The 12,667-nt window shown below is 49.9% G+C and overlaps 1 protein-coding gene across 1 annotated transcript in view; it reads left to right on the forward strand.

Annotated features, from left to right (window-relative positions):
* The window catches only part of LOC119446861 (monocarboxylate transporter 5-like), a 98,864-nt gene that overhangs the window by 69,626 nt on the left and 16,571 nt on the right, over positions 1 to 12,667 (forward strand). The window contains exons 3-5 of the mRNA XM_037711435.2: positions 2,524 to 2,667; positions 6,233 to 7,090; positions 12,096 to 12,395. Coding sequence (XP_037567363.1) covers positions 2,524 to 2,667; positions 6,233 to 7,090; positions 12,096 to 12,395 — 1,302 coding nt within the window. The remainder of the gene's footprint in view (positions 1 to 2,523; positions 2,668 to 6,232; positions 7,091 to 12,095; positions 12,396 to 12,667) is intronic.

Here is a 12,667-nt window from a genome sequence, read left to right on the forward strand (position 1 = left end):
CTCTTGCTTGAAACGAAACGGCAATGTGCGAGTTTCCTTTCATCAACAAATCTAGATAAACTGCAGCGAAATACATCGCGAATGCGCAGTGCACGAAGACAACCTGTCAATGCGTATAAAAGAGCACGGAGTCTGAAACAGCCCGGACCATCCGTGATTAAGCTATCTTTATCTTCTTGGAAGATTAGCTCACCTTCCTCTGTGACACATGGTCACGCCAGCACTTCGCTACCGTCCTTGCAGCGAATATGCACTATCGTCGCTATATCAGCGCCGACAGTCACAGACAAAATATCAGCACGCATTTGCAACGCCAGCCTGCTTGTTTGTCGTCTGCTGCCTACACTCATCGAAACCGCAGTGTAGAATGTGTAGTTTTTGATGCTACACTACAGCTATCAAAAATGGCTTCGTGTAGGTGGGCGGAGCTACACATTTATACAGCAAGTAGAAAACATGGACACTTCTTACGCTAGTTACACTCGTGTAGCCAGTGTAGGTAAAAAATGGTCCTACTGGGTAATGATGCAGACGATGGCTTGTACGCAGCAGAGGACAGAAGCGAGGGACGCTTATGACGGAATAAACCTCCGCTCTGAGCTAGCTGATTTGTTTCATGGACACTTCAAGCGGATTTCTGCTGTCGTCGTCGCCGTGAGGTTGCGTATAAAGTCCAAGGGCGATAAAATTGTCGCCGCGCGCCGTATGTGCGAGTGAAAGCGCGCGGGGGACGCGCGATTTCACGGAGAACTAACGCACCGCGGAGAGCAAACTCGACTTCCGTCGCGGGAAAGGCCGTGGGGGGTGTGGGAGGGGGTGAGGGGGGGGGGCGACGCTGTGCTGCGGCACCAAATGCGTATCTTGCAACCGGGCGCAAAGGGAACTGTCGACACAATTTCCCACGCGATAGGAGGAAAACGGGAAGGCAGCGCGGGAGGGAGGAGGGGGGGGGGGGCTTTTACTTTGCCAACAAATGTGTGCTTGTACTTTGCGCCGGTGCGGGCTGCTGGTGTTGTCGTGCGCACCGTATCTTGAAAGCGATCTACACATTGCTGTGACCGGCTGTGACCTGCACACGCTGTGCTTTCGCCGCTCAGTTTCTGTTGAAGCGATAGACCGCACGAACCTTCGTTCGCTGCGGAGGCCGCCCTTCCTCACGCCAGCGTTTTGACAGTCGTTGTCTGCGGTCATTCAGTGTGATCTATTCATGTTTGCTTTGCGCGCTGACACCACGCTTGTTAATTCAGTTAGTAAGCGAATGTGTCAAGTTTATGCAGCCGATAAAATTACTATCCCTACTCCGTGTGCTAATTTGCTATCGCAATTGATGCTTCGCTATTCGGGCGAAACTGCGACATTTTTTACTGAGGAGGAAAACTGTTTTGCTTTATTAAGAATGTTAGGTTAATTACCTCCAATTCAGTTTCTTTGGCGGAACGTCAAGTCTGTGTCAGGTTGCGAAAGCAAATCGGAGCCATCAGCGCCATTTTGTACGCTTCGCGCCTACGTCACGCCTTGAAGAAAATGGAGGAATGTCCAGAATAGAACCCCAGCACGACTCGCAGATTCGTTTCCAATGCAGAAGACGCCATTTGATAGACCGTTCAATGCCAGCACCACCCACTGCAGCCGGACGTATATCTGGCGTACAACGCAGCACTGAACCAAGCAATCATGGCGGTGAAATGCGGGAGCCCACAGCCTGCGCAATATATCGGCGCACAAACCGGTTTGTAGGTCGGCCGCGACCTTCGAGTTTATTTCTTTCCTTCATGGCCACGACAATGTTGCAGTTATGTACGGATGCTCGAGGCGCATTCACGCCATTCTTGCCGCGCTATCCCACTAATTGCGCATGCGCCACTCACACGCGGAGGTGTACATGATCTGCAAAGACGCGAGCTGCGTTCAGCTATACAAAAACGGCGACGCCCAGTGGATGCACCGGCATGAGCGTAGTGCCGCGCGCACATACCGTTCTCACTGTGCGCATGATTTCCCTGACTGCCGTCTTCAATACCACCTCGGGCTCCACAAAGGCGCTCATCACTCGTGAGACGCCTGCTTCGCGCCAACATGTCGCCCCCGCGTATAGTGAGAAAACCTTCCGAGAAGCGCAAAGATTGCTGTCGTTGTCAATACTTCGCAACCCTTTGGAGGAAATTTCACTTGGCCAGAGGCCTTTCATCTGCACCGCACCACCGTCATATACCGCACGTTTCTCATAATTTGCGATTCACCGAAATCGTGCCTTATGTGGCTAACTTAATGAAGCGGCGTGCCCAATTACTAGCGGCACTGAAATCTCCGACGGCGCGCGCTGTTCGCACTCAGTTGCTTGACAGCGCATGGCTATGCCTCCTTTCTCCCCAAATTTCTTGGGATATACCCTAAGCACTGCCGATAAGTATGCTGTTCTTCGTATATATGCATGTTGAGTATCGACAAATCTTCATCACCGCTGCAGTCTGCAAGCCCACCTATATACGCCGAGAGGTCTCGATGGATTCACGTTCACTGCAGGTCTCTCTGTGGGGTTCCTGACGCACTACCTGAATGACCGCATACTGGTGGTCATCGCGACACTCACCTCGGCCACGGGTTTGGTGCTCTGCTACACGGCCACCAGCATGGTGCAAATTAACTTCTACTACAGCATCAGCCAAGGTAGGTATGCGCTGTTTGTGGCACTGAAACCACGGTCGGGCCTCCAGGACAATACGAATAGTTTCCGAAGCATACAACGTTCAGGTCTTCCCTGCTGTTCTTTCTCCAAGCACAAAAGGCTCAATGAAAGCACTTGCAGGGAAGACAGGTAAATATAGTGTAATTAGCAAGTGCATAGAAATTCTTCCATTGATTGCACTAACACCGTTAAAATTAGGCTAGAGTTTGCTATACGTACTGCCAAAATGGTTGTTAGCTTGTTCGTACAACGGCATAATATCGCAAACAGCGCAAGAACGGGACAAAATAATCAGGGAACTGATGAACAGTGCCCATGTCGTCTCTTATACCGGTTTAACGGACGCTACATCTAACTGCAGTGTCTCAAAGATACATTTTCGTGTTACACGAGTGTTGTTTTCGAAAAAAAAAAAAAGGCATTTACTGAGGCAACAACCACCAGGTGGCGGCACCAGTATAGCCACTCACGTTTACGCCAGCGCTATCCAGTTTGCGTATACCGGAATACCGGGCACGCCTTCCATTCTTTTGTTCCGTTATTTCGGTGTTTTTTCATATGGTCAGCTCTGGGCTTTGTGAATCCGTTACACTTGTGCTGAGAAAAAAAAAAAAGACTATACAGACCTCACACACTGCGAATCTGTGTTATGGGAAGCATTTTCAGGTAGCTGGCTATCCAGCATTATCTGGGGTTCTACAAAGCTTTACGAGATGGAAGAATGTCTTTGTGTAATACGCGCTACCGTATGTATGACGCAAGCAAGGTGGTGACAACGATGTTAGGATAGCGATGGCATGACTAGTCTGCTGTACTCCGCGGAAGGAACGTTATGTTTTACTTCTGCACAGGTCACAATATTAATTTCATGCAATGCATAAAATAAATTAATGCAGTACACCATACACAAATTATAATGAAATGCGAAAAACAAATAATGCGGATACAGAGGGTGAGACGTCAACGCAGCGACGTCCAGGCGATCATTTGACACTTATCGAGCGAATAATAAAAAATTTAATTACATTCTAGGGTTTAAGTGCCAAAACAAGATATGACACGCCGTATTGGGGGACTCCAGATTAATTTTGTTCACCAGGGGTTCTGAAACATGCACTCAATGCCCAGTACACGTGCACTTTTGCATTTCGCCCACGTCGGAATGCGGCCGCTTCTATCCCGCGCCGTAGCAGCGCAGCCGAAAAGCCACCACGGCTGGTCAAGCGTAGAAATGTGACGGTAGCTGCATCCACAAAGAAGTACGGCAGACCTGCATCTAAATATACGTAGCCATTCTATACCCCTTGTGTAAGGCCAAAAATGGACACATATCTTACTCAGTGGTTGAAAAATGGCGCAGCCCAAATATAGGAAATTTAAGAAAATAAATGAAACCGTTCAGTACATATCGTACGCTATTGCATTAATAATTCTGTATGCTTAGGAATAGTTTTTTAAAAGGTGACATTATGGGTGCGATCTTGTACGCGTTTCAAAATGGAACGGGTACAAGATCGCGCCCTATATGTACCTATTTCTATGTCATGATTTATTTTTGACCGAGTCTAAGAAAAATTCACAGACGATTACGATTCCCTAATGCGAAATTTTAGCGCAGCTCTATACGTGTTTTCAGTTCGCGATATATTGGCAGACAATCTGTCTCGTGAAAACGGAGCGAAGTGTGGTGCGACTGCCTCGCTAATCGTGAGAGGCAGCAGCCGCCCCAGACAGACTTCGCGCTCATGCAGCGCTTTGTTTCCATACAGATAACGCACGTTACTCTGGCACCATCTCGCAGCCATCGTCGCCGCAAAGCCCTTCTTGCTACGCGTTTCTTCTCGCGCTTTGCTGCTCGCGCCCTCTTCGCTATCGCTGGCTTTCATCCCCGCTGTGCCAGTTCGCTCGGTTACGCCGAGGACGCTCACCGAAGGAACGGGCGTCTAAGAGCTGCACTCTAAATGCACTCATTAGAACTATTTTGAGGGTAGGAATTACGGACTATATAAACTGGACCATCCGTAGTCCTAGTTGCCTAAACAAGATGTACGCCTTATATAAGAAACTTAAGAAGGTGATTATATAGCATGCTATATCAATATGAAGTCTGTGAGTTCAATATGAGCTTCACCTATGAGCTTATATGAGCTTTACCTAGGAGCCTATGTTATATGTACTGGTCTTTTGTCGTGATTATTGCTTGGTTAGGCATAACACATTTGCGCTCACTGCCAGTAGTTTGTCGGTCAACATTAAACCACACTGCTGAGCGTGATGTACGAAAAAAACAGCGGGACCGATCCCAATGATACTTAGAATTAAAAGTGTTCTGCGATTAAATTACTTATGCAGCAAGCAGAGATTGCTGTGGAGCGCTGCATCAGGTTTCATCAGAAACGATAATCAGGGGGGAGGGGCATAGTTACCACGAAGTACATATTTCAAAACCATAATTTGATGTTCGCAGAATTATAGCACTTTCTAGACAAGTTAAGCAGGCAGCAAGATAACAAATAATAAAAAATAAGCGTGCAATTCTACAATATTAATTTAGGATTAAAAAATTCAGCGCAAACAACCAGGACAAGGGCCACAACAAAGAGACGATAAAGAAGCACCGACTGCTTTGCGTCGGGGGCAGACAGAGCGATGTGAGCGACTTGGGGAACAATACAGACAAAGCTGCACATCTCGTTGTCCATCTCAATTCTTGCCGATTGCGCAATTGTGCACCGCGATTCGATGAGACGACGATTCTCGGCAAAAGCATAAATGAATACGCGCGGCTGGCCCTGGAAGCTTTCCACATAAGGAAAAAAGCAGATGAGTGTATCAGTGATACTTCCTTGTCCCTATAGACGATTTTATATTCGATTCATGGGCGCCGCCATCTCGGGCTGTTACACAAACAATTTATTAGTTTTATGAGAAGTTAAGTCACGTAACATGGTCATGAACCGCTGAATGCATTTATACAACTGTTTCCATGCTCCGAATCGACTGTAGTACCGTAAACTTGGTTGTTAAAGGCAGAAACAGAAGCGTTATCAGCTCAATATGGCGGCACCTAAATGCTTCCGTAAAATGGTGTATACTCGGCCAAATATAATTTCTTCTGCACACGTCTTCGCTAACTGGCTGTGGTGTGACATGCGTATTTATGTCTTGTGCTGCGTGCGCATGCGTGGCCAATGAGTTGTCGTAAAAAGAATAAAGCAGTTGTTAGCGCTAGTGCTTGTCTCGTCTCTTCTTTGTGGTTTGTCCTTGGTGTTTGCGCTGAATTTTGCCACCTTAAAATAATATGTACCAACCAGCCCCAACTGAAGTGTTATTGATCTACAAAATTAGCCCAGAAAAAACAATTTACATGCAGAACAGATTATTGTAAAGCGAATTGTAAGGCGATCACTTATAAGTGACGTTGGCCACCCAAAATAATACCCAAGAGTGATTCTCAATTTAGGTTCTGATATTTTAGGCCCTTTTGTCAGATTGGCTTGTACGTGCTTATGTAGACTACGGCAACCTAGCAACGTGTTCGTGCAGGTCTTGGGACTGGCCTTGTCTTCACATTGACGGCCGTGATCCTGAACAACGTGTTCAAGAAGAACCGGGCCACGGCGTCCGGCATCAACCTGTCCGGCCCCACGCTGGTGGCGCTGGTGTTTCCACTCCTGTTCCAGTACTGCGCGCGCACGTACGGTTTGCGCGGAGCATTCCTCATATCGAGTGGGTTCACGTTGAACGCACTGCCGGCCGCGTTCTTGCTGAGCGGCAGGATCCGCAAGCCGCCGCCAGAGGAGCCCGAGATTGTCAACAACCCGCGCTACGACTGCGAGGTCAACATAACCGGCAGCACTTTCACCTTGGCCGACATCCCAGGAAGCACGTCGGACATCGCGAGCAAGGCGAGGAACGCTGCCCGACAGGGAGGCAGCGCCGTCGAGAAGGAGAAGCTTCTCGACCACGCCAAAGACAGCGGCAACAACAACGAGCGACTCGCGCCGGGCACGCGCAGAGGTTCGGACGAGCTCACATGCAACTTGAGTGGTGGGGCCGCATGCATTATCCCCGCCGACAAGAACCTGAAGGAACCGCTTGCCGGCAGTACGCAAAGACTCCATGATGTCGACAAGGGCCGGTGCACCCAGGAACGCACGTGCGCCGATCATTCATGCAGCATTTCCCTCGCTAAGCGAACGCTGCCCAAGGTCTCCAAGTTCGCCAATGCCGCGTCCATGTTCAAGGAGCTGCTCGGCTCACCCTACTTCCTGCTTGTCTGCCTCTCGCAAGTGTCGCATGTCTTCAATCATGGCACATTCATCACCATCATCATCGACTATGCCAAGGACAATGGCATACCACCCGAAGAAGGCATTTACATACTTTTGGCCAATTCGGCAGGTGAGCTATGATTCTCTAACTGCGAGTGCGCGCTTACTTTATTGCGATAGCAATTAAAAAAGCGCATTTTGCAGTCACCGTGAGGTTCCGTATAGGCGATTTAACTAGGGCACTTCCGACGGTCTGGCGTCGAGAGTATGTTTCAGTGTTGCCGGTTTGGTCTGAACTGTGAGCTTGCCTTGCGTTTGCATTGCGGAGTGGTAGTTTTCCTTCGATGTTTTCGTTTATTTTACAGCGTAAGCTGTTATGGGCTCATTCCTATAGCCGTTTCGGGTCGCGATGATGCCGCCGCTGGCGGCGTCCGCCGCGTAACTGCTATCGCCGGAAACGCGAAAAAAGTACCAGATTCCCGCCGGGATCGAGCCCGCGCCCGCTGCGTGGGACCCGGATACTCTACCACTGAGCCACGCAAGCGCTTGCTATCGGGCCGCGGAAAATACCCTTAAGCCAAGCATGCAGGGGGAGACGACTCGAGCCTCCGCCAGTATTATGGCGCCATCTAGGTAAGATGCCTGCAAACGGAGGGTCCGCAGGCGCAGACGACGACATGCGATTCGACGAGGTGTGCAATCAACCTGCTGCCGAGCTGCCGAGCCTCCGCCAGTATGGTGGCGCCATCTAGTTAAGGTGCCTGCAAACGCGGCGCGCCTGACATGTAAGTTGCAGTTGTAAGGCTTGATCGGGCTCAGCAGACTGCTGTGCAGAGAGCATTACAAGCCACAGCTCACCGTCGACGCTGGGCGGACAGTTCAGATCGTTCTCGTCAAAACGAGGCGAACAGACTGCTGCGAAGACCCGGTTGTGCGTGTTGCCCAAATTGGAGCTACTCTTGAGCCGCTCCACCAGTTTATGCTGTGACTGTGCTGCGTGTGCCGCGCAGGCCTGTGACTTTTTTGTCACGAATGACTTACGCTCGTAAAAAATGTCGTATACTCATCAAGAGGCTACAGGCCAGCAGTGTGCAGTTGATGGGTGCACAACCAACCAGCGGAAACAATGATTTTGGGGACAAACACAGTACTCCGCGAGACCACTGCCGATGTGGTATATGTTCACGTTTCACCGGTTTCCTGCATCATCTGAGGATTTAGCATTTCAGTCTAATGCGAACCAATGCACACAGCAGTTAAATAATGCATTTTGGTAAACCCTTTTCGGCACATTTCCCAATAGGTTGCGAGAATTGTCCGCTCTTCGACGCAATATTTTCTCGTATGTAGTGGCAGAGGCTACATTTGTTATTCTTTCAAACACAACTTCATTCCAGTGCCTAATACGGAGGTCACACGGCGCACTTCTAATCTTGATCTAGCCCGATCTGGATCGAATTTCTCAGTCGTGATTGGCTTCTTTGCTCAATCTGCAGAAGGGAGCCAATCGTGGTCGAACATTCCGAGGCTCGATCGCGATCAAAAGTTGCCGTGTGACACCGGTATGAGACAAATTGAGGCATTCTGCAAGAGAACTAGTCGGTAAATGCACTTCGCAACGATCTGGAAAAATCCTGTCCTATGTAAGCTGTATATGTAGCCCCTGTGTCCGCCCAAACATTGTCTCTGCGCTCACATGCGCCCTGTGCGGACCGGCACATAAAGGTAATTTCGAAATATAGCATCTGGGCTGTATCAGTTCGCCGCAGGTACCGCGCTACTCAAGGGCCACGCTGATTTAGGTGCACGTTAAAGAACCCCAGGCGGTCCAAATTTCCGGAGTCCCCCACTACGGCGTGCCTCATAATCAGATCGTGGTTTTGGCACGTAAAACCCCATAATTAAATTTAATTTTTTAAGGGCCACGCTTCTGCTTTGGCATTTGGTTATAAGCACCATGCGCTGCACCAGATTCAGTAAATTTTGCATGACAGCTGTTGAGTTGTGTCGGAAGCGTACGGAGTAACCACGGCATATCTACCAACCGCTGACACGTGCCTTGTTCTAAGCATTGCCCGACAGCTACGTACGCGCCTGCTTTCGCTAAATGAGGTAACCCTCAACCGCGAAACGTAGTGGTGATCAAATTCAATCGACGGCTACCGTCACATGTGCCCAGCAATAACAATGAAAAAAAATTATTACATTCGAGAGGCAGCAAAGAAAAGGGTAAGAAATGCAGCTCCACTAACCTGGGGAAGTGCGAAGCAGTGTTGCGCCGGTGCTGGAGTAGCGCTACAGCCCGGGCGTGATCACGCGCGACGGACGCCGACAGCCCGGACCCCTAAAGTGCTTCGCACTTAAAATACGGCTGATTAGCACGCCAGATCTTGACGAAGCAGACGCGGCCGCCGCTATCAACCATGAAACGCCACATCCACTGGCTGGGCTTGCTGTTGCTGTTGCACCTCCCACTGAGCGCTAAGTGTAACACGTAACAAGTCAAGCGGCACAAGACAAGCGAAGCGGAAGAAAACAATCGAAATAATGCTGCGCGAAGAACACACAACCCAAGTGTGGCCGGCCTGCTCTCGCAAGGCCCGCAGTCCAAAATGGCGGCATAACACGTACTGACGATAGACGTCGCCCGTATTGGGCAATGGCGCTACTGAAAAGTCGGTTTGGGAAAAGGCCTCTAAAGTCCAACGGCGATAAAATCATCGCCGCGCGCGGTACGCTGTGTGTGCGAGTGGAAGCGTACGAGGCTGAGCCGGCAATGTAGCGCACGCGAGGGAGGAAGGTAGGCCGGAAGCACGTGGTCTTCTTTCGCGCGCGAGGCACGGGGTCAGACGACGGAGAGAGAGGGGTGTGCGTCCTGCTCCGTCTGCTGCTGCTCACAGCGCGGCCACCCGGGCGCGGTATCTTAGAAGCAATCTGCGATGTGGGCGAAGTGTGCACCCGCGAGGGCCTCATCTTCAATGCGATCTGCGATGAGGACAAAGTACATGCGCCGAGTGCCGGTAGCTTCGTATGCGCTGTGCTTTCGACGTTTAGTTCGCGTTTAAGCGAGACAAGAGACAGCGCGAAGGCAATTTGCCCGCTGATGCTGGTGCGCTTTCTCTCTCCCGCGTTTTCACAGCGAGTTTCCGCGGTCATCGAGCGAGATGAGTTTACCTGTGCGCGCGTGACACCGTGCTTGTCTATTTAGTTAGTAAGCGAATGTTTACAGCTTTATACGGCCCATTCAACTACTATCCTTGCTTCGTATAGCTCTCTACGAATTTGCTATCGCAATCGATGCTTCCACTTTCGGGCGAAACTGCGACTTTTTTTCGTTCGCCTGCGCAGCGCCGCTGCTCAGACAAAAAACGACTCATGAATTTTCATTTTCCTGAATGACCTTGATTATTGTCTGTCGTCTTAACAGTCGGCTACGTAAGGAGGAATAATACCGTGAAAACGCTGATACTTGTCTACTCTTTCATTTGCCAGGCACTCTAGGGTTGCTGAGACTAGTCATTCTTCTTCTAGACGATAACGACCTTCGAGACATTGTGAACTACTAAACTGGCACATTTGTCATTCAGAAACAAATGAATGCACATTCCATGGCGTTATTTGCTTCGATACTAGACGCACTAGTTGTGCTGTCTATGCATAGGTAGTGGCATTATCCATTCAGTTCATTGGAGGGTTTTAGATATTTCTTACGAGTGCAGATAGGTCCGGCATTCGTATGCCGAATTTATATTAATAGTTTAATTAATGTAGGATATTTAAAGAAATTTATTTAACCAAATTCATTTCTAATTTAGGGTGACATATCAGCGAGTCACTACAGGAATATAGGCGAAATAACACGAAAGCCTCGAAAACAGGTGTTCCGCTCAGCTGCAAATGACACTCCATTGTAGCGTCTACAATCGAAGCGCACCGTGCTCGGCTTGAAAGACGCCTCTCCGAGCGGTTTAAAAAACGATGTCGACCACTTGACGCGCGGAACTGCGACCCTGCTAGTTTCACAGTGCATGCCTCTTGTCCTAGTTTCATGCCTCGATTTTGAACGGTGTCACCGGCGAGGTGTCGCGTGCCAGGTGGGACATCGTTGCTCCGACCCGTCTGCGAACGCTCGTGTGGAGGGCTGACGAACCGAACGACGACCACCGTCGATGGAACGCCTTTGCTAAGTTATCATGTCCATTAACAAATAACCGGAAGCCGCGGCCAGTAATATTATTATTTGTTCTCAAAACATATACACATTGGACAGGAAAGCGTGGCTGGAAACCGGAAACGGCGCAACGCCTGCCTGTTGCAGTGCTGCCAACCCGGATCAGATCATGTGCACACCCAGGACACGAGTATACCTACAGTCTTCGTCGGGCTCATTCGCAAAAGAAATCCAACAAGTAAGGTCCGAGCTTGAAGGTGTGGATGAGGAAAAGTACACGGGTGTGGTAATAAAGACACATACGCAGCTTCGGCCGCAGGATTTAGTACAAAACACGGACCGCGCAGGCGAACAACTGCTGCGCGTGCTTCTATCTGCAAACTTCGCGTCTCGACTCGCTGTTCAGTGGCCGAAACTATGCAGCACAGACGGGACAGTGCCTCAACGAACGCAACATGTTAGGTAGCTCGACACACGACGTGGTAGCAACCTAGGCATTCGTGTAACGTCGTGCGGCTGTACGCCGGCATTTGATAAGTGCTAAATTCGTAGGCGATACAGAGACCAAAGAACTTGCAAAATTCTAGAAGCGCATGCGATATATAGGAGAGGCTCCTCTTGCTTAAGCGCGCCATCAATAAGTTCAATCGACCAAGAGTTCAAACACCTAAACAGTTTGATCACCTGATCGATGGCTCTGTGCTAGGGTTTCTCGATGCGCTGACCATTTGGCGTCGCAGTGAACGGATTTTCCTTATTTGCGCATCGTCTTTTCGTACCATATGTGTTCCTTCAAATAAAGCTGGTTGCGCCTTGGTCTTCCCTTGTCCCGTCGTTTAGAGCTCCTCCAAATAACAAATTTGCCGCTCAATTCCGAGCCTCCCGCAGTTGAGAAGCGCTAAATTGACAGGGACATCGAACCGAAGGTTGACGCCTATATAGTGACACGCCGTTGTTTGCCCAGGTGACCTGGTGGGCCGGCTGGGGCTGGGCTGGATCTCGGACAAGAAGCTGATCGAGCGTCGCAAGGTGATGCTGCTCAACTACCTGCTCACGGGAATCCTGATGCACCTGGCCCCGCTGTGCACCACGTACGCCTCGGTGACGGCCGTCGCGGTCGCCATGGCCCTGGCCGGCGGCAGTACCATCACGCTGTTCTCCGTGCTGTTCTTCGAGTACCTCGGCATACGCCTCATGCCGCTCGCGTACGGACTCAGCAACTTCGCAGCCGGAAACGCAAACTTTTTCAGGCCGAGGGTCATCGGTAAGCCTTACTCGCAGCCGAGAGAAATAAATTGCTCACTTACTTGTACATGGTGCACACTACGAGTCCGGGCAAGAAGGACGTAATGGTGAAATAAATACAAAGTATACATAAATGCAATGATCGACACCGTATCAAATGCCGCAAAAAAAGAAAATGTTCGAATGCGGATTCCTGGACAGCGAGTCGAGACGCGAAGTTTGCAGATAGAAGGACGCGCAGCAGTTGTTCGCCTGCGCGGTCCGTGTTGTGAGTCCACTGAAAGTCCCTTA

Source organism: Dermacentor silvarum, chromosome 3, assembly GCF_013339745.2.
Source record: "Dermacentor silvarum isolate Dsil-2018 chromosome 3, BIME_Dsil_1.4, whole genome shotgun sequence".
Taxonomy (NCBI): Eukaryota; Metazoa; Arthropoda; class Arachnida; order Ixodida; family Ixodidae; genus Dermacentor; species Dermacentor silvarum.